The following is a 28,000-nucleotide window of genomic DNA, read 5'->3' on the forward strand; positions in this document are numbered from 1 at the left end:
CTATTAAAAAAAAGGAAAAAACCCCCACAAAATTGCCGTTAATTTCTGTTGTCCCTCAAAGACAAAACAACTTTTCCCTCTTTTTGATGCCTCTGACATTTATTGTTCTAACACTGAGATGGAGCAAAACCTGTGAAGAGATAAAAGTGTTGGGATTTTCTTGTTGCTCTAAAACAAGTTTATTTTGAGATTTTGTACCTTTGTCTACTAGTTGTAGTTCCTCTTACATGCCAAAAGAGCAGCTGATGATCCTTATAACACCACCCCATGGGACCACAGAACTTCAGTTTTTATGAGACTCAACAGAAGCAAAGAAAGAGAGTCCTTGACTGTGGCTCTTTTGTAAGGTTTTAATAATGTATTTATTAACATAATGAAAATGTAGAATAAAATGGGTTCTCAAATTAGTAGACATCTGAGATTTCAAATCAAGTCAGTCTCTTTTTTTTTTTTTTTTTTTTTTGCTTCAATACCTAGTTTCAAAACTGGTGTGGTCTTTGTCTCCTGCTCCTCAAGCAGCATTTAAGGTAAATAGTGTTAAAGAAATACTACACATTATATAGGAACTGGTATATCCAGCTGCTTACAGTTGGGATAAAGCACAGATTTCTAGCACTTGTGAATAATAAATTGGATCTGAAATAGGCAGAAAAAAGGCAAAGTAATAACCTCTTTGACATAATTATTAACTTTGGTATCTCATTATATACTTTGGTTGAAAATGGAAGCAGAATATGCTCTCCCGTTCTACAGAGGTATTATTCCATGTGTTACAGTTCATGTGACCATCAGTACCTTTGAGAGCACCTTTAAGGCACCCTCAGGTCTAGGCATGGGGACCAAAAGAAATATATAACATAAACCTTAAGAAGCAAAAGTGTATCTCTGTCTCTAGTATTTGTAAATGCTCAACATGTTTTCTCTCTAACAGATATTATATATCTTTCAGAAATCAGATAGTTTCTTCCTGTTTAAAGGTAACTAATCAGTTGCTATAGACATTTAAGGGTCTAATATACATACATTTGCTTTTGATGCAAAATCTATTCCTGAGTCATGTGCTAGCTCTTCTTTACACTGAATGTGTCATTGGCTATTTTTATTTTCTTTCCCATATATTTTATGAGGCTGAAAATCAAAGCTAACAGGGACAAAAAGCAAGTCCCAGCAGGTTGAAAATATCATATCTTAGTATTTTAGACATGTGTCAGCTTGATAACATAGGCACAGCACTAGAGGGATTGCCAGAATGTGACAGTGCACATGGTTTTGAGTTTAGAGAACACGCTTTAAAAAAAGACTGGAAGGCAGCAAGGGCAAGGTAGCCAGACTGTGGGTCTGATTCTCATCTTCTGCTGATCTTAAATGCAAAACCAGGGAAACTTACACCAGCTAAGTTAGGCTGAAGAAACTATGAAGTTTTTAAAGCAAAATTCTGATCAGGAGGCAAGTACAAGTGATGTAAGTGCTGATATAAAAGATCTATATATTGCTGTCCACTCATTACATTATGTAGCCTGAGCATGGTTCATTCCATTGCATGTGTTAATTCTAGAGGAAAGAGTGATATTTAATGAAAATAATGTCACACCAGAGATCCCTGACATGAAAATACTTGACTGTATTAGCAGATCAGGAGTTGTACCTACTGTATAAAAATACACAATAATATTACTTCTCACAACAAGTGAAGATAGCATATAGTATTAAAACCTAAACAATAACACTGTTTATTTGTACATTTTTGGTAGTTAGCAGTACTGTACAATTTTGGTGTGCTGAACAGCACTTTGCACCTGAATATCAGAGTCCATTAAAATACTAATTAAATCTCCTTTCGCTTCATCTCCACCTCATTTAGCTAGAAGTATTTCATTTACTCTGCCTTACAGGTAGGCAAATGAACAATATATGTACAGAGTCACAGAAGGAATCAACTGCAAAGCTGGAAGTGGCACACCAAAGTCCAGTGTTTTTATTCTCGGCATAAAAAACTGAACCCTCAGCTCTTCCCCTTGTTCAGTAACAAAGGTCACAAAACCTGAAGCCAACAGTCTGCCCTGAGACAGAAAATAAAAGTAAGAACTAATTTTACAAGTGCCATATATCCATATAGATCTTGAGCGGGATAAAACAGAGCACAATGGGACCTTCCACAGCACCCCCTGCGCCTGAGTGAGCCTCTCACTCCCTGCAGAAGAGGGTCAGTCAGAGCCTAGCAGAGGTTAGTCACAGGCTACATAAGACAAGCAAAAGTCACCATTCAGCAGGACACAGCAGCTTTACCACAGCCTGGAGGTTACTGTCCTGATGCCCAGACACTTGATTTACTCAACACTCCAATCTGAAGGTTACCCTGAACTTCATGATGTAGGGGCTAAAACTCTGATTGTTCTGCTCCAATAACCTGCCACTTGAGCTAAAAAAATTATTCTTTTGCTCTTAGTCTCGTAACAGGACTGTTCTGGTCTCTCTGCCAGAGGGCAGTATTACACAAAACTGTGAGCTTGTTGATTATAATACAATTTTATAAGCCGTTGCTCTATTTAAGCAATTGCCAAGAAAAAGCTTTAGATTCAGTAGGAATTACTAGTTGTGAAAAACATAGAGATCTAAAATCTAAACCAGCCAAGCTTTAAATATTGATTTATTTAATAACTACACACAGTAATGTTTCTCAGACTGTATATGAATTAAGAAAACTGAACTGAGCATAAGATCATTGGTTCCCACTGGTGACAGAAAAGCTTTTTATCTCTCTGCAAGTACAGGAAACATATCTTGGTTAAGTTAAATGAAATAATTAAATAATTCCATGTTAGAGACTTGAACCTGTCCCTTCACTTCCCTCTTCTGGTAACTCTTATCTTAAATAGGTAAGTCTTATATCATGCTCTTAGGAGAAAATTCACAGATTTCATCATCTCTTCAGAACAAACTAACTCCTACAAAACAACTAGAATTTTAGCTAGGCTAAAAATATATGTAAGTATGCTTTCTGTGATGTCATGATCATTATCCACAACAAAACTCTCTACCTCTTCCTCCACTAGCTTGAGCTGATCCACTGATGCAAGCTGATGTATCCTAATGCACTGAGGACTCCTTTGCCATTAATGTAGTTAGTACATTCACCAGGAACTGAATTAAGGATACCAGGAAATGCACTACTGTACAAGACAAAGAACATTTTTTCTAAATAGTGTTTCAAGTCTAAGCAGACACGTGAAAACTCAGCTTGTTTTCTTCCGCCTTGTGCATTATTGCACATTTACGATGCATATGGTAGAAGACACTCCAGATGTGTTTCCACAGTTGTGTTCAAGTTATGAAAGTAAACATCAGCAAGCCAGCTTTCACCAGTATCAGTGAGAGGCAGACATCACAGTGACAAACAGAAGACTGAACCCATACAGTGAAGATGCACTACTCTTAGAAATCCTAACTACATTCCTAGATTTTTGTCTCCTACCTACAAATGAACTATGAACTGTAGATTTTAAAAATACATACACACAGACATCATCAGCAGCATGTGCACAGTGATATGTCCTTTCTAAGACTGCCTTTTGTAAAAAGGCCTAGGTACATCCCATTTAACACACAGTCTGCACCACGTGCAACATTGTCTGGCACCTAAAGCACAGATAAGAGAAGTTCTTACTCCAACACATCAGCATGTACATACAAATCCCCTAAAAAACTGCAAAAGAAGTCACTTTAGCATTACGTCAGTAAGCCACTTCTAGGAGTGAAATGATAACAGAGTTTGAAAACTATTGAAAACAGGACAGCTGCAAACTTGGTTTTTCTTATGAAGCTCCGTGGACATCTTGCAACATTCATCTTGAAGCCACGGGGAGACACTCAGAATGTCATTCAAAGCTTGGTGCCTCTTTGTGGATCCCCCTCGGGCAGGTGAGAGGGGAAGAGGGGAGGGGAAAGGGAGGAGGTATGACAGAGTGCTGAGGAGCTGCACACCAGCTTACGAACAGAGAACAGAATCACATAACAACACTGGGCCAGTGGACTCAAAGACACAGTGACAAGACAGATGAACACAAAGAAGACGCAAAATTGCTACTTGAGAAATAAAAAAAGAGAAAAAAAATCCCCATAAAACAAAGTAGATATATAACTCTGAGGCTGCAAGAAGCAGCCAAGAGCATTGGTATAACTCTTCCAAAAAGAATAAATTACAATGCAAATTAAAATCAAAACAATATCCCCCCAAATCATACACTACAGACTTGCTTGGTTAGCCTGAATGCGCAACTCTGATGGAACACAAGATGGCATCATCACAGCCCATGCACCGGTTAATGAAGGCCATGGTTAGTTACATCAGCTAAACTACAGCATGCCAGAAAAATGATCTTGCACTGACCCAGAAATAAAAGATACAACAGACACTATGCATTGCAATAAAATTCTTTTTATGCCATCTGCAGTTTGTAGGGCTCTTTACATTGGAAGAATTTTTCCTGGGAGAACTCAGGGGTAAAGGAGAAGGTTTTTCTTCTGGCTGATTTTTTTTCCAGAACTCAATTAAAAAAAAGGGAAAAGGGAAAAAATGGGATAGAGATTTTGCAGAAGTTTAAAAGAGGTAGGGAGAAGAGAAAATAAGAATAAAGGAAGGGTAAGACTCTTCATTCTTTTGCACACAACTTTCTTGTGATGTCCAAAATTTGGATTTCTCAAGGATGGCAAGAAAAGATTTTGTTGCCTTTACTGTTTGCAGATCTATATCTCATTCTTGAGATGATTAAATCATTATTTTATTGGAATAACTCCAAAAATATAAATTGAAAAGTACAGCGATGATTTTAAAAATTAAAAAATAGCGGTATGGCACGATTACGAGCCAAAAAAAAAGGGGAAAGAAATATAAAATAAACTAAAATATCAATCACCAAAAATTCATGCGGCACAAGATGAGGTGAAACGATAGAAAATGTTCTTCAAATATATACAATGTATATATCCATCTATATATACACGGAGTATGTGTGTATATATTGATTGATATACCTGTATAATTTTTTGTTCTCCCTGCCCCACCATACCCCAAGGCTAATTGGTAGATGAAATTATCAATTAAAAGTAAATAAATAAATAAAAGGAAGAAAGAAATAACTCTAACAGAAAAGAAATTAACGTGCTTTGTTCACCAAGATATAACAATATCATGCATCTGTCCACACCAGCGAATGCCAGGGTTAGATGAAGGCATGAATTTCTGTGTAAACATGTGATTGGATGATAGGGGCTACTGCTGATATTGGCAATTTATTACTTTAGCATATAGACATATATGCATACTGTATATATAGTGCATATATAGATAAAATATCCTTATGGGTGGGGCCTTTGGAGTTTACATAGGAAGAAAGACCAGTATGCTGAAAACCAATCTCAGTATTCCTAATGTTAAAAAAAAAGAAAACCAAAATTCCTGTAAGTCACCTGCATGATTGGTTAGTAAAACTTGCTTGTTTGGTTTTGTTTTGGCTGTAAGATTGTAGCTAGGAAATTCCATCAAAGAAGTAATGCTATTACACCCTGGGACACCTTCAGGTCCATATGGTATTCAGCCTGTGAGATGGGAAGTCTACTTCTCTGAGTACTTGGAGGTATGCACACAAGTTTAAATACCATTTCTTGATCGCAACATCAGAAATGGAGCAGAACTCCTGCTTGTCAGAGGAAGAGACTGGGGGTAACTGGGCACTGGATTGTGGGGTATGTTTCTCTTAGAAGAGCAACGACAATTCCCTAGGTCCTTAAAGAAGGTTGATGCAGCTATGGAGGACAATAGCCAAATCAGCACTTCTCTCGGTTTCTTCAATTAAGTTTTCTTCACTTTCAACATACTAGTTTTTGTACTGTGCTGGTTGTTTGGAGACTCTTGGAAGAGAGATTCTGCTTGTTTTCTTCAAATGAATCTCTAACCCAAAGAGCCTGCAAATGGATGGGTACAGGCCAGTAAATTATAGATATAGACACCACACCTGTAGGATATGTGTCTCCTGTGGGTGGGTATGTGTACAAAACACTTTGTAATTTCCAGTGCAAAGAATTGTAGATTTTTGCATCTCTACTGCTGTCTGTAGTCCCTCATAGGAAAAGCTTACCAGTCTGATTAGACAATGCCAGCCTTATGATATATGAAGCCTTTTGGGAAACACAGAATAAATTTTTCTGGAAAAAAATCACATAAGAAATTGATGGGCTGATAGGAAGGGAAAACTGGCAACTGCACCATGGAAGAAACACAGGACGTGTCATGCCAGGGAGCTAGGATTAAGCCCCACACACCATTTCAAGAGGCTGTATTATGGGCTTCAGGCTAATTGGTGAGTGTTTGGGTCTCGCTGTTTTGAGTAGTCCAGTGAGCAGCTTCAGCTATGATCCCAGTCAGCTGCCTGACCATCAGCATCCAGCCTGTCCTAACAGGAACAAGGGCAATGGCATGAAGAGACAGCAATAGCTGCTGTCAGGAAAGCATAAATATAATCCTCAAGGCTTTGAAGTCTCAGTAAGATGAAATTGTAGGGGTGCTCCTCATCTGACTGGAAAGAGATAAACGCTTGCTTTCTTCATGATAGCACAGTGCTTCCTAGTCCAGAGTAAAGATATTTTCCTACATATCTTTCATTCCCTGAGAGTGGCTGAGTGACCGAAACACCACCATGGAGCTGCGTTCAAAAGCACAATCTCAGGACCCTGGCCTGAGCTTTGAAGAACTTGAGTATTTCAGCCTTGGATCTCCCTGAAACAGGCTAGAAGAGAGTCCTGTACTCATACCAGGGAAAATCATCATGTTTCTGGCAAAGAAACAAGATGCTTTTTGGCACAAACTTTTTGGTACTGGGACAAGCATAATTTCCATAGGGACAAGAGAGAAATTGCTCTTGACTGTTAAGTAAATCGTTCTTCAGGGCAGATGAACAGTTTTATGTCCCCTGTATCATTTACATTAAGCCATTCTGGGAGATCTAGAGATGTAAGGGTATCTAGACTTGTTTGCAATAAGATGAATAGCGAGTATTTTTTATCAATGTACATGCAATGGTTTCTTTTGCATTACATAAAATACAAATGGGTTTTGCATAGCAGCTGTCATTGTTATCACTTAAAATAATTCCTTATATATACATATGTGTGTACAGGTGATATCTGTTGGCTACCTCAGTCAGGAGAGGTCCTATGATAGCTCCTGCTTTTTAAGTGAATTCCCCAAAGAAATCACTTTTAGAAGAGGGGCAAAAAGTGGTAGCAGATCTGCTACAGTGAATGTCTCAAGCCAGCCTGGAAATTCCTGAAAGGAGCAGAGTGAGGAAATTGCCTTCACACCAGCTTCTTTTAAAGAGATGCAAGTGTTCAGATACAGATGATATACTTAACAAGATTCAGATCTTGGATTCAACAGTGAATCACTAGTAATTATTAAGTGGCAATAAGATCTTGCCAAATGGTTCTCATATGATATTTAGCCTCAAAGAGGACATGATTTTCAGCCTTTGAGCACACCAAAAACAAAGGCTTCAAAAAGACTCTGTGGAGTACTGCCTCAGATTCAGGACCAGGACCAAAGTAATATGTTTAGATATTGGGATTTGATTCTGACCATATGAAATCTGAAAATTTCTGATTTCCAGGGCCACATTCTCTGTTGCCCTTGTCTTGGTTATTGCACAGCAGGTTCATAGTGATGTGTACCATATCTCACAGCTGCAGCAGTGAGTTCAGTAACCTTTGCATTACTGGACTGTAGCACCGAGGGTGATAGAAGGCCAAGGCCTGGTGTTTGGCAGAAACTCAAGAGCTTTAAAAGCTACACATTATCAGAGCAACAAAAAGGAGGCTGTGCTGGGTTAGGTCATTTAATTTTCCGTTTGCTGTAAAAGGGATCAGGCAAGCCAGAAGGCTGCGACCTGTCAACAGAAGAGGATGAAGCAACTTCAAATGAGCCCAATTAAAAAAACCCAAACACAATAATATTACGTTTAAAAAAATCCAAACCCACACACTAGAAAATACAAGCAGGATAATCTGAATCCTTTTTTTCCATTATGTATATATTTAAATACCAGATCTTGGCATTTGACCAGAATCCTTACTTGGCTGGTGAAGTGTAAAGGCAAACATATCTGCTCAGCCAAGCCAGCACCACTGGATTTCAATAAGCCGGCTCAGATTGCTTTAGTGCTCCAGAGCAGAATGGGCTGCGTGAGAGTGCTTTGATACTGGATGAATTGCAGACACTGGATGCTCTGCAAATGCAGACAATAAGTTAGACAAAGAAAATGAGAAGCACCATAAACCTGTTACTTTTCCTTCTTATTATGATGGAATGTGTTAAGTTTATGCAAAAAGGACCTGCATATTCCTCCTCCTTCTGGTGACTCTGTACACCAGTGCTTCTGAGAGTAGGAAAACTCAAAATCTGGAAGTGCAGACTTTATCAGCAAGGACCATCTGGGAGACTTATTTTTACATATAATCAAGCTAACTTTTATTCTCAATGCCACAGTAATTACCAAGAAAAGATTCAGGTTTCAGCAGCTCATGAATTTCACCTTTCTATGCAAGATGAGTAGGGTGCAATAAAAGATACTGGGTGAAATTTGCAAGAATGTCTAGTAGTTTAGGAGAGAACCTTATGCAGATTTTCAGCAAATCATATTATTTTACACAGCAGATATTCAAATGTCTGTAGGCATTTATAGCTGACAACTGTAATGTTTAGCAGGATTTTCAAAGGAAAGTAATTTTTACAAATCCAGTTTGTACCTGTTTGTAGCATCAGATATCTAACTGTCAGGAAGGAGGTATTTTTAGTCTGGAAATGTTGCTCTACAGCAATCTGAAATTTCATGCTAAACATCCTGTTTTACCAAATTTCTCTTCAAACTTTGATTTTTCCACCGGTAGCACAAGTTGGAAACAACATTGCTATTACAATTTCTAGCCATTGAAGTAACTGTGATTTTGAAACAAAAATGACAACAATGTACAAGAGGAGGAGTCTGATAAAGACCTCATTTCGTCCTTTAATTGAAATACTTGGCAATCAGAATATAAATAAGAAAAGAAGTCTTGACATGTTAGTGAAGCTTTAATGAAATTACTTCTATCCATTCACTTACATATCATTTGTGGTACACTAGTTCTTTTAGCATGGTCCTATCAACCTCATGCCTCACTTCCATTATAATCACTGTGCTGGCATTTCATTACTACCTTTACTTAAACTCTCAGTACCCACACTGTTTATACTTCGCAATCTAGTATTATTTGGACTGCTTTTCTTCCAGATAGGGAGTTGAAAAACCCATAGAAATCTATGAAAAAAGAGATGGGAAGCAGGCTGAGCTATATGTTAACATCGGTCGCTATGTCAGTGCCTTCCCTGCCATACAGGGAAGTCAAGGGTATGAGTGGAAGTTCCCAGCTACAAGGCAATGCCAATCTCAGGTTACTGCAGGACCAAGTTCTACCAAAAATGCAGGTACAGCATGACAAATTGAAAAAAAATGTGAAAGCACTAGCCTTGGGTGAATTTTAACGTTATTATTGTGTTACTTGAATGGCTTCAGGACACTAGAAACAGAACATTTATAATACTTTCTTGGGATATTTTTAAGGAAAAAAAATCATCCCAAACAAAACAAAGCAAAAACAAACAAAACAAAGCCAAACAGAAGAATCCCCCTAAACTATTTATATGTTTCACTTTTAAGGACAAAAAATTCTAAACTCCATCTTTTTGTTTTAAATATACACAGAAATTCGATGATGTCTGTTCTCTATTATAGAAATGCTTAACTCATGGCAAGCCTCAAAAAAGAAGACTTGAAAAAGCCTGTAAGAAATAAAATAGACTGCAGTTGCCTGCTGGATATCACATCATATATCTCACCAGAAAGAAAAGCCATCAATATATCAAAATGTATCTGAAAAGGAGAAACTGAGTCAGTTCCACTTGGCCAGTCCTTCTGACTCTTTAATGGATACATTTTGAAGCATCACTGCAGATAACAAGGCAAGAATTACTACTAATTTTGTTATGTTAGAACTATGTTTTGGTGCTCCCCAATTTCTCTGGGCTCACAGAAAACAAAATTAGTATAAACACATTACCATGTTAACTGTATTCAAAATCCCATGGACAACTGTAACCTTTAATATCTATCTTCAGAGCAATTAAGAAAGATTAAACATTGCTAATAATCCATTTTTGTTTCACTTTTGTTTCTCTTCTGTTTTTCAAATGTTCACCCTCCCCACTTCATAAATCTTCACTATTTGTCACACTTCACATTGATATTTTTGTTTTCCCACTGTGTCAGTAAAGTAACTTCTATTTCTGCAAACAACTTTATTCAAACCAAATAGCGACAACATATCTGTGTTTTGCTTTTGCCGAGTCCATGGGATCGGATGCTTGGCTGTATATTTTTATTTTATATACAGTGTATATATACATAAATGTATACATACACACACATATACACACATATATATATACATATATAACTATATATGTATACATTCACACACATATAAACATATGTATGCATTGTTTTTTGCAAATGAAATCAGAAAACAAGCAAAACAAGACTGACCTGACTTACCTGTACTGGGTTCACAGTCAATGAAATCTTCATCGTCACTGGAACATTCAGCTGATGAAACAATGTCATCTGTAGTCTGGCATATGAAGCAAAGGAACAAAGGGAAAAAAAAGTAAGCTATTTGCAAGTCAAGAGGCTGCTACAGAGGTAACTAAGTATCCAAGAAAAAGAGAGTTTCAGATTTGTAACTTTTAAAATATTTAAAGTTGTACCAAGCACTCCAGATGTGCCTGGGTAAATGTGCCTCCATTGATTTGGAGTCTCCTGTCAAAAGAACAGTGCTTATTCTGTGCTGTTGAATATTTCAGGTTTGCATAGGTGCTGTGCACCTGCTGGGCTGTTTAGGTCAGCAGGTGGATCCCACTGATACTGTTGAACAAAGTACAGTGGGCTATAATGCTTTTTTGGCTGGCAAACTGCCCTCCAACAGCCACAGTAGATGTGTCTGGCTGGAAGATGCTGGGCTCCTCAGTAAATACCAGTATCATATAGAGTCAGACAGAAGGCACTTTCTGAGAGACTTGCCATAGGAGGCATGTTCAGACTGAACATGCTTTCTGCAAAGAAAAATATACAAGATAGACTCAGATACTATGCATCACTGAGGCAGCTAGCAGTACTCTTTGCTACAAGTGATTCATCACTGAGGCTAAGTCAACTCCTGCTCTGTTAATGCACCTCTTGGGCTGGGAATCTAGTGGACAGTAAATATCTGTGCAGCCCACTTGTCACATGACGAAGAACTGCTGCACGGGTCAGGTATGCCCAACATGCAACCTTACCTGCTTGCTTAACAAGGGAACAGAGATATGACCATAACAAGGTTAATCAGCTAGAAAGTCTGTTTCCTAAATGTTTAAGCCATACTGTAACTGTTCACAACTGTTATAGGTTTCAGCACGTTCTTTCAGCACATTCCTTTGCATTTCCAGCTGGTGATTTTTTTATTTTGTGTGTGTGTGTGCTGGTCTAATTAATGAGCAGCATGTACTGCAGCATGTTAGAGAGAAGTGTATTGGTGTCTCTCCCCAGCAGCATCTCCTGCCTGTAATTGCTGCAATTAGTTGAATTAGTAATGCAGACCATTAGGGAGAGTCTGTGGCAGCCTCTGGATAGAGGTTGTAATGTTCCTGCACACAATGTAAAATTACCACAGCTCAGCAGCACTGGCTCAAATCACGGCTTCTGCTGAAACTGTCTCCCTTAACTCTTCCTTGAAGAGAGCTGCCTATTCTGTTGAGCAGTAGGATCAGCAGGTTAACTCCTGAAACAAAACACCTGAAATGTTCCTCACCAGGCAGGAAGCATTGCTGAACTTGGGAGCAGGGCAGCTGTACTTTAGTACTCTCAGTGAGTATTCCCAGGAATCTCACATCATGACAAGACTTTCAAATCCTTATTCCTGAAAAAGACTCTCCAGCTTTAAATAACGTCTCCTTTATATTCGTATGTCTGTTAAGGCTGTCTCCAACATGTTCCCTCTTTCCTTTAAATAAGTGTTCTGAGGTCTCAGTCTTTCTGCTCCTAGTGCTATGAAGTACCTCTGACCCCAGCGAGAAGTCCCTCGCTCTTCCCTCTCTCTTCATATTTGAGCTAAGGGGAAAAAACCAGAACCAAGAAATCAGTCAGAAAGACTGAACCTAACATTTCTTCAGTCTTCATTTCCCTTGCTTAGACTGAGCAAAGAAGGAAAAACAGGATTGGTCAGCTGTAAATAAAAATTGTAAAAATGGAGTATCTGTAAAAAAAACAGCCATAAAGTAAGGGAATCCTTATTGTATGTATTACTCAGTCATATCCAGCATTGCCATTTGGCAATGTTTTGTAGGATGCAATCTTGCAGTAGTTTCAGGCTTAAATACTTTCATTAAATACTTTTATAATCTTGCCTCGATGGGGAGTCAAGATTAAAAGGGACTGGAGGTAACATGTACAAAGAAATTTCCTGTCTTACAATGTCAAGGTCATTTTTTTAACATCTTTCAGTCATAAAAAGTGGAAAAATTCTGCTAACTTCTCTCTTAAAACAAGCTGGCTTTAAAATTTTGTCTGCACAAGAAAGGAGGAATGCACAAAGTAGAAATTTACTTTTTTCAATTTTTCTGGTCTTGTCACATATATTTTAGAAAGTATTATTTATCCTGGTAAACTTTATAACTTATAAAGTGATCACATCTTCCAACAGTGAAATGCAGCTGTCCCTGGGTAGAAAGACACTAGTTTTTAATTGCACCAATGTATAGTAATTTAGCACAATTTAGTAAACAAAACTATACTACATGAAATTTTTAAGCAGATCAAATGTAGTTAGTGAAACTGGAGGTTTGTACTGTAGTTGTTTAAAGTTAAGGATAGCACTGTGAAAAAAGAATAAAACATCCATCACTACTAGAAGACTTCCTCAGTGCTAAAGCCCTGGCCTGCTAATTGGTTTTGTTTTCCAGGTTGAATTTAGAATGTGTGGATTTTGCTCTTAGTTGAAGATCTGACAATTCACACTTCTCATAGAAGAATAGTGATGATTTGCTCCAGTAGGAAATAAACAAAAATTATAACAATGTGTTGTCGTCACTTATCAGCAGCTATACCTATTCGATTACCCACTTACTTGCTCAGATGTAAGGGCTTCATGCAACATTAACTTGGAATCAAATCCAATTGAATTGACAATGTGATCGAGTATTTGTAAAGAATAAGGAGTTTCTTTATAATTCTTTTTTTCCTCTCTTGCTTATTAGGGGCATCATATGAAACCAGAAAGGTAGCATGCCCAGAAAAAAAAACAGGTCATATTTCTTTATACAATGTTGTTGGGTTTGTTTGTTTGTGGCTTTTTGTTGTTGTTGTTGTTGTTGTTGTTTTAACTGGGCAACTCCTTGCAATAGGATACTGGTAGGTAATAAATTTTGGAAGTGATTGGCCAAATTAAAGGTAAAAATATCCTTGCAAGGCTAGTAAGTACCCTATACCTAGGTCCCTGTGCCAGGACCTGAAAAGTCATGAAGCCTGGCCCTTGTTTCTCTTCTTGATCAATATCCCATCTAATAAGCAGCTTAAGGCGGCACATGAAACATATTTATGCTGCACTCTTAGATATGTGTACCAGATTATCTGCTATAAAATCCTCATGCAGCTTGCGTTGGTTCTGAACAGAGAAGGGCAGAGTCAGCTAGACTCAGAAAAAATGCAAATGTATGATGTGCAAAACTCTGCCAACTCAACCCTCTATCTGCACTTTTTCAAGACTGGTTCCACACTTGATTTTATCAATTAATCTCCATCCTATCTCCCCATCCCTATTGCAAGCTATTTCACTTTATATTCCAGATTTTCTTGCTCTGTGGTTGCTGTGTATCACATGCTGCTGATTTTATATGTGTAAAAATGAGGGTTAGAATAAGAAAAAAGCATCCAGAAGTGGTGCTAGACTTAAGTCAAGGTCATTAACGAGATCTCTAGAAACCACTGAAAAGATAAGTACACTAATTTGTCTTTCCATTTCCTATCTTGTATTTTTAATCTCAGGACTTTCCATCACAATTCATCACTAACTGATTTTCTAGTCTCACCACATATTGGTTTTCCATGCACCTTCCACTCAAGTAACAACATCTGAATCATCCCAAAGGAATAAAGCCATTTCAGTGAGGAAGAGCAGCAAATTCCTGACCACGGAAACAGAGTAAAGGAAACATCGAGAAGACCATTACTTCTTGTAACAGGAATCTGTACCTTTCAAAACCCTCCTGGAGCTGAGAATTTTCACCAGAGGATTACTGTATTTGGTGTTTCCACAAGACAGGAGAGGCTAGGGAGCAGAGACCCTAGAAATCTCTCCACTAAATTTCTTCTCAGCACACTGTAAGGCAGTAAGCAAAATCACTATCCCATTTCTGGTTCCCTTTTCCCATTTTTTAAATAGTTCTGACTATAGTCACCCATTGGTCCCAGGGGATGTAAACAGATTAATTTTTTAGTGTCTGCCCAGAGATCTAGGGAGAGTAAATGCTAAACATTCTTATGTACGGGCAACAGGATAGTAATGAAAATTCTCTATGCGCTATGATGGAAACAATGTTTGTGTTTTCATTGGAAAGAATATGAGAGAGAAAATATTTTCTCTTCCTCATATTAGCTAAATTCTATATTAAAAATAATAAGTCACACTACACTATTTTAAAATATGTATTTCATTTTTAAAGAACCCCAGATTTGAAATTACTTGGCCTGTATTAAAGGACATAAAACTAAAGATAGGTATTATAATAACTTTCAATAAAATCTCTCTCTGGCAGGAACCCTTTTTATTCCTTCCTCTGAAAGATTTTTTATGGCATTTATATTATTATTTTTTCTCTCCCTCTCTCTAGCGTTTAATGAAATTGCCTTGGAATAAAACCAGGGTAGGAGAAAGTGCTAAACTCTAAGTCCACCCCAGAGGATTTATGGGCATATTTACCTTCAAATTCTTTCAATTTCACTGAATTGGCTCCCCATCCCTTTCCATGAATTATTAGTTCTGTAATCACCTCCTCCTAATTATTCACTCTAAGGGCCTCTTCAATCTTGCCATGGTGATGGCTCTACATCTTTGTTCATTACACTGTATGTACTGGTGTGGGATGTACATTGCAAAGAAATTTGGGATGGTGCAGCAAGACCTGCTCAAGATGACTCCATTTCTGTCCAATTTTTCAATTGCCCAAAGCCCAAGTTTATGTATCAGATCCATAACCTTTGCTCCTTTGTTCTGTACAAAATGGCAGGTGCTGAATCTTCCTTTTCCCAATTGCAAACGTTTTTCGTCACCTTGCTCTTTGGGTGCACTGCTATTTGAGAAAGATTAAGCATGCTGGGTAAAATAAGTCCTGTCACAGAATAGTTTTATGAAATTATAAACAATGCACCCAAGAATGATGGAGTCTCCCCTTCTACTGAGAGAGAAAAGACAAGGACCCATAAATTCAAACCCCAAACAAATTTCTGCAGAATGACTTATTTAGCAGTTGCTTCACTTGGTAAAGTAGGATTCAATTTTCCTACTTGCCTTTTTCTTGAAACTCTTCTGCACACTATACATATTACTTCCAATTCAACACCATTATTTGAAAAGCAACACTTACTGCTTTGTTGTGAGAGAACTATAAATCTATTTGCCACCAAGGAACCACAATTTACAGTGCTTCTTGAAATACAAGTATCACAAAATATCAGGCACAAATATCTTCCCAAGGTGGAGAAATACAGTTGTATTAACCTGGGCACTGCATCTGCGTTTCACACCCAAAATATACAGAGCTGAAAGTTAACAAACTTTTCATAAATACAACCACTTGACTCCCTCCATTGCTTCTATACTACTATATTTTCTAAATATCTCAAATTTATTATGGAATATGGACCATCTATTGTCTTCTTTGTGTAACAGCATACAGTATGAATGCTCCCCCAGAATGGCAAGGAGTAGGGATGCTATCCTGTCTTCTAGAAACCAAGATGTTTCTTGACATATAATAGGTTTAAGGCATTTGCTTTCCTGCCAAAAGAAGAGAGTAGATGAAGTGTCTGTCTCATTAGGTATCATTTCTAGCTCGAATACCTCAACCTTTCATACTTTGGTAACAAGGCTTCTTAAAAAAGAAAAACTTTTTGTATTCTGTTCACACTATTCAATTAAATAAGAATCCTTCATCTGTCCTTTCTACATGTTACATTTGTATCACACTTTTCAGTTAATCTTTATTTGCAAAATACCCTGGAGTTCATTACGGTATAGCAGACCTCAGAGACTCAATCTGGACAAATCCAAACTACTACATACAGAAAGAAAGAATCTGCATACAAATGGAAAAATATTAGAAGTGTTGCAAAAATCATAATGAGGTATTACAAAAGAAGCTGCAATTTGGGACTGTATAAACTTTTCAGGAGAGTCCTGTATCCACCATCTGTTGCTAAAGGGTTAATACTGTCCATTTCATTAGCACTGGATAGAATATGTATTTTCTTATCATGGGACAGACACAGCCAGAAATATGTGCAAGCCCTTTTCACCCCCACACAGTGCTGCTGAGGTTCTGTCTACCTCTGCCCAGGCAATGAATCAAAGAACATGAAACTAATAATTTTTCTTCATATAGCTCATTTGCAGTATATACAAAAACAAGAGGGTCAAATCCTCTGTTGGTTTAAATTGGCATTGATTTCAACCAGACTACAACAACTTGCAGGAAGAGAGAATAGCCCATTACATTTAGTTTTAGGCAATTCAATGCTAAAAGAGTAATTGGAGTCAATTCAGAAAAGAGTCACTGAAGAGAGGAAAGAACTTGAGAGATGTATGAATGAGATAGGCTTAGTAAAATATCAGAACTGGACTTAAGGACTAAAATTATGATAAATATCTACAGGTGTCACAAAGGACATCAGAAAGAAAGATTAAGTATTTAGGGTGCTTTAAAAAAAGAGTGGATAAAACTAAGCCAAAAAAATCTCAATAGTGATCTTTATCAACCATGGAGAAGTGCCCTCAAGGAAATACCAGAAACCACTAGCACTGAGATCAAGCAGTTACACAAGCCATCCAGGTAGGAATACCATTAGTGTATATGCTCTAGTGGGGAGGAGCTTGCCCCATCTATCTTCGGTCCAATCTAATTCACTCTAAATCAAGTCACTATTTGCATCCTCTCCATCTCTATGTAATATAAACATGTTACACATTTCTCTCTGTCATTCCAAAGCAGGTAGTAAAGGTATCCAGAACAGCCTTTCAGCCAGTTGTGCTCAGATCAAGAATCACAGAATATTCTGAGTTGGAAGGGAACCTTACTAGGATCATCAAAGTCTAAGCCCTGACCCTGCACAGGACAGACCCAAGAAGCACACCAAGTGCCTGAGAGCACTGTTGAACTCTGAGAGCTTCTTGAACTCTGTCAGGCTTGGTGCCGTGACCACTTCCCTTGGGAGCCTGTTTCAGTGCCCAACCACCCTTTGGGTGAAAGAACCTTTTTCTAATATCCAACCTAACCCCCTCTGATGCAGCTTCAGGCCATTCCCTCCGGTCCTGTCACTGAGGCTGGTAGGTTACCTACCAAGAGGCTGACAGGTAACCAGCAGGTATGTACCCTTCAACAGTAGCCCAGCAAAAGTGCATCTCCTGGCTGCATGTTTCCAGCTGGACATAAAAGTTGATTTGTTGTCAAATTATACCATTAAGTAGGGATCATGAGAGAGCTACCCTTTAACAAAATCAGTCATTTGACCATTACTATGGCAGGCAAGAGACTAAGGAACTAGCCAGTTAAGTAAGAGAAAGCAAAAAATAATACCCTCAGTTGTATGTCAGTCCAGGATCATGGGCAGTCATGTTTAAAAACAGTCTTGAAAGCTTGAATTAGTCCTTTGAAAACCAAAAGCCTGTCTCAATAAAATCAATAGTTCATTAAGACTGTAAAGTCTGAGTCTTCTCAACCAGGTTTGATGACAAATTTCAGATACTTTGTTCTGTGCCAGAGCTGTGCAAAGGCAATAGGGAAAAATCATGTTTCTGCCTTTCATCTCTGTCTGTTGGCAGTAGGAAAGGGTGATGATGTTGTGAGGGAGTGTGAGCAGAGAGAGAAAGAGAAGAGAGGGCAAAGAATGGAAGAGTAAAGGGAGGGCAAAGAGGGGAGAAAGAGAAGTAGGGAGGATTAATTCATCTGTTGTTCAAGGCACCCTGACAGGGGAAAGAAAAGTATTGAACCACAGCAGCTTAACTCAACTTCAGTGTACCTTCCAAAAGCATAAGGAATGTAATTCTTCATGGTGTTCTGCTGATAAGCAAATCCTTCTAAATCCTTTCAATTTATTTCTTGGCCTGAAGAAATTACATACTATTTAGGAGCTAAATAAATAAATAAAATTTCACTTCCATGACTCTAGATTGGTTGTTTATTGATTACATATGCCCACAGAGTCACTTGCTTTTCTGTTTCTTTTATTTCCTAACAGAACAGTGGTCTTTTCGTATGAACTAGGAAAGGATCAACTGGCAAGTCTTTTCCAGATTATTCAGTGTAACCATCAAGATTTGCAAGAGCTTTCAACTGGACTGTAAAATACCATTGATTGGTTTTAACACAACAGATACATCTTTGGTGTGAGAAGAGACTCTTTTTCCTGCTTTATCATCCATATTCTCCTTTCTTTGTGCATTTTCCTTCTTCCAAAGAGGTACCTTGAAGACTGAAGTCGTGTTTATACACTGAAGTCATTATTTGAGCATAGTGCCCCTCAGAGTGATCACAAGAAGAATTTTCACGCTGAGTGCCCTTTTCATCACTTGATACAGCTTGTTCCCCTTTTCTATTAAATTTTTATTATTTCTAATTGAAAGAAACCTGTTACTTGAAACAGAAACTGCCAGCCCTCTGTTTTAAGCATAATCCCAGTTACAAAGGTGGTGGTGATACAGGTGAAAATTCCAAAGGTACACTAGGTGTACCCATCATGAACTAAAGTAACTAAATAGTTTAATGCTAAAATCAAGCCATTACAGCTTAACCCACAACAATTGCCACTCTGAAATCAGTGAGAGCTGCTGGAAGGACAAAATGCTGAAATTCAAGCAGTGCTTGGGACTCTGACTTTCTGAATATCACATCAGTCTACACAGTGTTTCCCAATCCTTGTCCAAGAGTCTTCAAATGGAAGACATTTCTTTTCAGAAATGGTCTGAAAATAGTTTCAGAGTGGTCTGTCCTGTGCTGTTATCCCCCTAGGAAGAACCAACAACCAGCAGAATGCACAGGGCAGCATAAGCTTCAATTTAGCTCTCTTCTCAGTATCTGCTTAAAGCAGGACACAGGAAGCAAAAGCTGAATACAGATTCTCAGAGGTGTGTAGGAAAAAGCCAGATTATTGCCAGAATTAAACATTTTGATGGTGTGGGCTCTAGTCCCTTTGCACTCATTCTGATGTATTAACTTAAATTGCCACGGAAATAATTTTATTAATATGCTAGGCTATAAACTACGCTTGCTGAAAAACAAAATGTTATCTGCTTCCCCAGAGGAAGGGCAGGGCAGATCACTGGAAAGCAGTTACTTCTTAAATTGCCCCAGTCCAAATTGCCAAGGACATTGAATCAGAGCCCTCATGTTACTTGATTTTGCAGTCCTGATATTGTCATAAATTCACTATCTGACATCAGCAAAATTGCCTCCTTTCCTCATGCTTCTGTTTATACTGCCATAAAATGGTGAGAAAACAACTTCTCTGCTTGCTTGGCATACAGTCAGAATTTTAGTAAACATTTTACATTCTCAAATCAAAGTCTAAATACAGAAAACTCCTTTACATTTAGTAAAGGGAAGCCTATGTTTCAAAAAGTTAGAGACTAATGATCTGAGATGAATCAGCTGCCCTCTGAAGACTCAGCCTCTAGTAAGAGTAAATGGGTTTTTCTTTGCGTACTAGCTGGCACTTAATAACTGTGTCAGAAGAATATTTTTCATTTACACTTTGCTCCTTTGCTGGAAATCAATATGTCATTTGCTGGCATTTTCTCCTGGACATCTTTATTTAGCTTGTCTTTTCTCCTCAGAGGGGAGGGAGTTGTATTTGATATTGTTCTGTTATTGATTGGATCACTCTGAGCAAGAAATAAATAACTAAGCACAGCACAGTAGCTTTAATGACAATCTCTTAAGCCTCAAAATCTGCACACCATGTTGTACTCCCCCCAACACATGACTCAGAAGAAAGAAATCTGTGAATTACAGTAACCAAGTAGCAAAGAGGCAGTCACATATGCAATTTAACTGGCATTTCTATTTATGTGATCATTAATAAAACCACACAAGTCCTGTTTCTATTAGAGCAGTATTCCTATTGCTGTAGCACCTACTGCTGGGACCTCGTAATCTCTTACAAATGAGGCTTAACAAGAAATTAAAGATATGGGAGATCTTCTCCCAGCAGACATTTTTCTCTGGAGAGAACTTGAGCAAGTTCCCATATCAAACACTGATGGCAGTGAAACTTAATAGGTTGCCCCTGACCTACAAAAGGCTAGCAAGTGATGGTGGAGGGGCAGCTGCTGTGCCCTGGCTGCACTGAAGTGCCATGCTAGCCCACAACATCTCTCCAAGCATCAAATGAGAAGAGATGGGCAAGCCAACCCTAGGGGCTGCACACTAATCACCCATCATTTTTTTTTAAATTGTGGAGTTCTCTGCCTCATCTCCTGCTTCTCTCTTAATTTCTGCTCCTCATTTTTATATCGGCCACAAACAGTTGGCATATGCAACTGTAAAATTCATAAAGAAGAAAATACCCTGATCTTCAGTCCAAACTGTGGCACTTAAAATCTAATGTGACAGGGTATGTTATTCATAAAGTAACAATAAACGTAATCACTCTGAATAAATGTCCCTTAAAACAACTTCTGCAATTATTGTAAGTACCTCTGAGTACAATAAGATAAACAACTATCTTTGAATATTCGCATTAATGCACTAGACTATTTTTGCCAGACAAATATTCCTCTTTCTCTCCAAACATTAACCCACACTTAGAAAATGGCATTTAAATACTGTTACTCACAGGATTCACACATTAGCTCACAAGGGGAAGGCAGTACCCACACACATTTAAATGCAGAATAAACATAATGTAGAATAAATAAAGAATAAACTCTGGCACACTAGGTACAGACCAGCACCTAGAAATACTCCCTGAATAACATTACAGAGCAGAACATCTAACAAAGTAAAATAGCCACTAAATACCTGTATGTAAGCATATATACAACATACCTGTGAAAAAAGGCCATAAATAGTTTTAATTTATAAGCAATTAAGAAGTTCATAAACACGAAAAAGGTCACAAAGGTGGCTGTGGTAGAACTCAGATTTCCCAGGAACAGTGACAGCCTCTTAACCACAAGTTCATCCTTCCTAATATAGGATACAAATGATTGTCAGCAGCTAGTACAGAAACAGCGGTATACACACCAAAAGTTATATATTACCATTAACATATCAACATTATCACAGTCAAACCTAATAAAAAAAAAAGTTAAACAGTTCTAGACATTATTTCATCCAGCAATACAACTGCCAAATATCTGAAGCTTAAAACCCATGCTTTTCTATCATTACAATTTTTTTTCCTTTTGAAATATGAGTAGAGTAACAACTTTACTGGACGGATAGGGAACTGACTTCACAACTTATGATAGCAAAAAACAGGTAACAAAAGAGTAAACAGGTAAATGAAATCAGTCCCACCACCACCAGGAATCACGGGGGGAAATTTAGGAAAGTTAGAGACAGAAGTTTGTCTAATCATAACCTAAGCAAGGAAAGAGATCTACTCCCATCAAACTTGTACCCATCAGCTTAAAAAACATACTTCGTCCATCCAGTACTGATGAAACCAGGTACACTTTAATCTCATGAGCTGTGGAACATGACAAATGCCTCCTGCACATTAAATTTGAACTGAACTTCACTGAAATAGCACATGAAGTGGTCCAAGCTGCAAATGGTTGTCATGCAAGAAAATTTTGTGATTGGGTAGGCAGACTCCCGTGCACAACAAACCTGGCCAACACTTATCCCCGCTGGGTGTCTCAGCAGCCCCTGCCTAATCAGAACATTTGCTCTCTGTGAAGTATAAGAAGGCCATTTTCCTTGCTTATTTATTTAGTTTTCTAGTGAGTTTGATTAACTACAGTAAAAGCAAATCAATCTTTTGTGTTTGTGTAAAATGGAAAAAGGAAAAAAGTTAGCTTTAACAGCCTAATAGATGCTCAGCTGGAATGCACTTACTGAGAGAGAGCTAGATAAAGGAATTCAAGCAACTTTAAACACCATCAAGAACATGATGACATCATCTATACTTCTACCTGTTTAAAGGGAAAAAAACAAACCCACACCACACCCAGCGAAGAGGCTTTCTGTTTCTCTGCAATTCTATCAAGGCAGCAAGTACTACAAGGTTCTTCCTTGTGTCCTTCAGATTTCCATGATGAAAGCTGGGAGATACTAGGAAACAAGTATCCAAAGGAACATCATCAGAATTAGAGAGGACACGAAGTTCTAAATCAATAAGAATCTCTCTTCCACTGCCAGTAAACTTGCTTCTAAACTCAGATTTGTTGTAAAGTAACATTTTTGACAACAGAACCTCTCATAAAGATTGTAAGATAGCATGAAATTCATGCCCACTACAAAATGAAGAAGCTTCTGCATAAAGAATTTGAGTGAGACACTCGAAAGTAGCACTCTGAGAAAGTCTTTTAGTCATATATTCTAATTATAGCGTTGACAACACTGGAAATCACAAAAGAAACTCTGCCTGATTTTATGTGATGTCCATTAAAAATCTTTAGTAATACACAGAAATACCCAAGCCTTCCAGACTATGGATGGCCAAGTTTTAGCCCACAGAGGATTTAACCTTAGTCTTAGCAACACATAGAACAGAACAGCTTGAGCAGGACAGAGCCAAAATGTAGCAAGACGTATTTGTCCCCATATCTGAAGTACTCCAGTCCCTGACTGGACAGATAAAAGTGTATACTTAGGTTTCTTGCTACATCAGTTTCTGCCTTTTCACAAGAATTACAAAAGCAGAAAAATCAGAATTTTTGTTCTATGACAAAATTTGATGTTCCCTTGCTATAACAGCTATAGCAACAGCTTGATGGTACGTTTCTAGTCTCTCTTGGGAGGAAACAAGTTCACTTTCCCTTAAAATTCCTTTCTCAATGGTATCATTATTGTAGCTTCACTTGTTCTATCCAGAAACAAATCATAGTAGCCACTGACATTAAACAGTAGTGCCTTCTATACTTTTACCACTTGATTTTCAGACTTAGGCCTTACTCACAGTAGAGAGGTTACTGGCATGACAGACATGAGGGCATATCCAAGTTGTCAGAGCTGCTCCTTTTAGGTCTAGCAATACTGACTGAAGACGGGGTTATGCTGGCATAGTTACACCACTTCTGTGCATTGCAAGCTAAGCTGACAATAGCTGGCATATTTATACCCATATCAGGATTTTGACTGGCAACAGCATGTAAAATCAAAGCATATGGATTTTTGCACTCTTGGACACTGCAGTGACATTGTCAGAGCTCCAGAGTATAGCACTGTATTACTCTGAATGCTTCAGATGGCAAAAGATTTTTTTAAAGAATCCTGTAATTGTCTGCACAGTTGTTAGCAGGCATAAAACTTCAAATAAAAGACTGTGGTCAGTGAGATTTTTTTTGATTCAGAAATCTCAAGGTAAGAGGGGTCCATTATTTTCACCTAGTCTGATCACCCATTTTCCACAACTGTGGAATTACACAGAAGAGCCGAGTTCTGGGACTGAGAGGCAGAGTGCCTCTGCTACTGATTTGCAATGACTCTTGGCAGGGCAGTTAACCTGCCAGTACATCATGGCTTAATTTTTAAGATAGTAAAGATGTAAATGTATCTCTTGGATCCAAATGTTTATAAGCTACTCTGAGAATACTTGGAGGAGAGTGCTGTGTAAAGCATCAGGAGAAAGATTATAGAATTACAAAATTGTTAGGTTGGAAAAGATCTTTAAGATCACCGAGGCCAACCACTAACCTAATACTGCCAAGTCTACCACTAAACAGTGTGTCTAAGTGCCACATCTACACATCTTTTAAATAGCTGCAGGGATAGTAACTCAGTCACTTCCCTGGGCAGTTTATCATGATTGTATCCAGTTCTTTATATTTTGTGAGCAGAAAGACCCACACTGTTAGAATGGAACTCACATATGGACTGTAACAAACTGTTATGCAGGGCTGAGATAGGAGGGACCTGAGAAACATTTCACTCTCTTTAATGTTTCTGAAATGAAATACAGTACTGAAAATGACTGCACAGTCCTAAAAGCTGAGACTCCTGCTTAAGAAAGAAAGGAATTTCCTGCAAATTCTCCTCATCTGTGAAAAAACCTGCAGTGCTCATCTACAGAAATAAATGGCAGCAGAGCTTAATACCACTCATCATCAAACGCATAGTGGACCACGAGTACTCATCCCATCAGAACATAAACTTTGCTTTCAGACAAAGCATAACTTTTCCAACAGGTGCAGAACCTCTCTACCAGGCAGCTTTGAATCTCAGCAACTTATAGGTAGTGGAACAAATTACCTGGCTGGTCCCAGGATATCCCTTTTACCTGTCTCCCACTTACCCAGAATGTACAATTGATCGAAACAAATGCTACAATCTGACACCATGGAGCTCTCGACAGCTGTCAACTCATTAAGTTCTATTCACTGCCTTCCCACCTCCTTGCCAACATATTACATAAATTGCTTTTTAGCTGGCAGCCTTTCCCTTTGCCTGAAACCAGTTTGCACAGAGTATGTTTATCTATTTTTTTTTTTTTTTAAATGAATTTATTCCCTTCCCTTTGGTAATTTGCCTTCCTTTGCAACAGTTTGAATGGGCTGCAGGATACTGTTTCATTATCAAGCTGCAACTGGAAATGAATATTTTATAGAAGCTGAACAGAGGTTTGGCTGTAAATGACTATATCCTAATTAAACAAAACTAAAGGAAGACAGAAAGAAAAATTAATTTAATCAATGAAATATTGAGAAAGGAATTCCTGCAATGTCAATTTTATAGAAAGAGTTGGAGGTTCATTGCCCCCTCCTCGATTTATCTAGTGATGTTTCTCATATGTAATTTTTGCTTTTTTCAGGCTCTTTAAAATGCCTGATGGTATGTCTGGTATCTGCCTATACAAAGTCACACACAGAAGTGCTTCAAATGCAAATATATACTTATAATGATTGTGCAGTAAGAACATGTAAAAACAGAGCATAAGTGTAGTCATGCTAGCTCAAACTCCATTGAAGCCTTGATTCTTGCCTCTGGCGTTAGATAGTTATTTATGTTTGTTCACTGAAAAAGGATAAACACAAGAGAAACACGCAGAAGCACTTTTCTGTCACATATGCTAATTGGAATGGCAAGCATCAGTTAGGAAGTGGTTATACCTGCATCTTTATGCTGCATAGATTTTGTATTTCATAGTTCTTAATGGGTTTCTTTACCACATACTGACATATTAGCTTTTAAAATCTATTTATATTTCTTTTCTACAATATCATATGGCAGTGAGCTCCCCATTTTGTGTAAAAGTACTTCCTCCTGTTTGATCTCAGCCTGCTCCTGCCTTATTTCACTGCTCAATCTTTCATGAGAAACAGTGAGTAGTCATTGCCTAGTCGCAATTTCTCTGAACAATTTTGATTTTAGAGATCCCTGTTATCACCATTTGGTCACCAATTTTTCAGCTGAAGAATACCAGTCTATTTAACTCTCCTCGTGTGGAAACCACTGCATATCCTTCAGGTTTTTTTATTTGTCATAGATCAGTTTTTGAGAGCTAATGGCCAAAACTGAGTGCAAGGCAGAAGGCAAGGCACAACACAGATTTATACAGTAGCACAATGATATTTTCAGGTTTTGGTTTGTTTTTTTTTTTTCATCTATCAACTTCTAAATTTGCCTTCTTGAATGCAAATACATATACAAAAGTAGCCAGATTTGGCCATTTGTCAGGATAGAAACAAATTTTCAATGTTCAGTGTGATTAAGCACATACATAAATCAGTGCCCAATAATGCATTTTTTTCTGTTATGGTGTCAGTTTTTGAATTAAAGGCCCTATAACAGAAGGAATTTATTGATTCTTGAGGTGCTTCAGAATGCCATCTATTGAATTGTATATGGAGTGGGATCTACACAGAAGCAATAAAGCTTTTGAGAGGATGCTGGATTTCTCAGTCATTCTAAGTCAAATGAGACTCCTTTCTGATGTTGCAGAAGGCATCTGCATGAGCCCAAGGGATGCCTATCAGGTTCAGGGCGTCCGGAGGCAGAAGCACTGCGTTGTAATGTGTAATCATTCAGAATGGAATAGAGCAATCCTACTGATGCACACAAGGTGAATAACGGAGAGAGGACTCTATTATAAATAGAAATGTGGAATGTATGCTCGTACGTTCTGGAAGTGAGGACACATTGTAGAATCTGCTCCAACTTGTTTCCTTACCTCTTTTTGCTGGTAAATGGTTTTTATATCATGTATGTTGTAAAGTGAATCAGGCTTAAATATAATGTCAAAATGCTACATGAATAAAATTAGAAGATGAGAATAGACCTAAACGTTACAGAAAACCACAGCTGTACTTTGTAGCCCAACAGACAGTCAAAAATGGGAAAACTATGGCATATGTTCACCCACAATAACCTTTTCTCTTCAAATCATTTGTATCATTTTGGGTGAGCAGGACATTTCACTCTGGAGTGACTACTGTCCACTGGGGATCAGTGATGAAATAGTTTTAAGGAAACTGCTCTCATCTAAAGTTAGTGAGGTCAAAGAGAATGCATGCAAATAAATACAAAAATTATAGCACCAAGCAACCACAGAATCTGGTTCTATGTGAAATGTAGTCTTCAGAGACCTGGGGGAGAAGCTATTGACTCTTGCCAGGCCAACCATGATTTGCCTAACTGAATACCAGTACGCAAGTCTTTGCAAAAGGAAATCATTGACCTAAAAACATTTAACCTATAATGTTCTACAGTCATAGTTTCTTTAAATCCCATACAGCATGTGAATGTAAAGGACATAAATGAAAACACAACTCCAATACAATTCCATGCCTTGCCATTGATTTAAAGTAAATATAATTTCTCATCCACTTCACCAAAAGAGAGAAAAATATACTAGAAGTGAACGAATGAAATAAATTGACAAGTTTGGAAGGGAGACAGATACCTTTCACAGACTTCACTTATCTCTCTCCTTGTGCTATGATTTGTTTTCTATCTAGGATCTAAAGAAAAAGTGCTAAAGGAAGACTTTAAGTCTCCATGTCTCACTCAGTGTTCCAACTTCAGCCCAAAGCTGTCAAAGCCGTCCTGCTCCTAGTATGCTTCTCCCTTCCTTGTAGTATTACTGAAGCTCATGAGCTTTGGCCTCCTACTTCCAACATTACTCCTGCTTTTCTCTGCCACCCTTTCTCTTCTAAACTCTGTGGGTAGCTGAGTGGCCCTTCAATACCAAGAAAAGATACTGATTGTGACTCAAACACGGGGGAAAGATTTCTTTAAATTATACATTATCAGAAAACATAAACTTTATATGCAAAGATACAGCAGGTATTACCTGAATTTTAACAATAATAATATAACCTAGAACCTCTAATCAGATCAAAACCCTGTTATTAGATACTTCAGTATAAAGAGGATAAAAGAGACCTTGTTGCGAATACTGCTGTTTAGGCAAAGAAGCAACATATTTAGTATGGCAGACAA

General features: G+C 38.0%; 1 protein-coding gene across 22 annotated transcripts in view; it reads right to left on the reverse strand.

Annotated features, from left to right (window-relative positions):
* NRXN3 (neurexin 3) overlaps positions 1-28,000 on the reverse strand; it is a 1,012,014-nt gene that overhangs the window by 27,072 nt on the left and 956,942 nt on the right. For 19 of the 22 annotated variants that reach the window (XM_027638371.1, XM_027638372.1, XM_027638389.1 and 16 more), the window contains one exon: positions 10,641-10,716. In XM_027638371.1, coding sequence (XP_027494172.1) covers positions 10,641-10,716 — 76 coding nt within the window. Of the gene's footprint in view, positions 1-10,631; positions 10,717-28,000 lie in introns of all 22 variants that reach the window. The other 3 variants (XM_027638379.1, XM_027638377.1, XM_027638393.1) reach the window with 1 other exon arrangement.

Source organism: Corapipo altera, unplaced genomic scaffold (genome assembly GCF_003945725.1).
Source record: "Corapipo altera isolate COAL_440 unplaced genomic scaffold, ASM394572v1 23, whole genome shotgun sequence".
In the NCBI taxonomy this organism is placed as follows: domain Eukaryota; kingdom Metazoa; phylum Chordata; class Aves; order Passeriformes; family Pipridae; genus Corapipo; species Corapipo altera.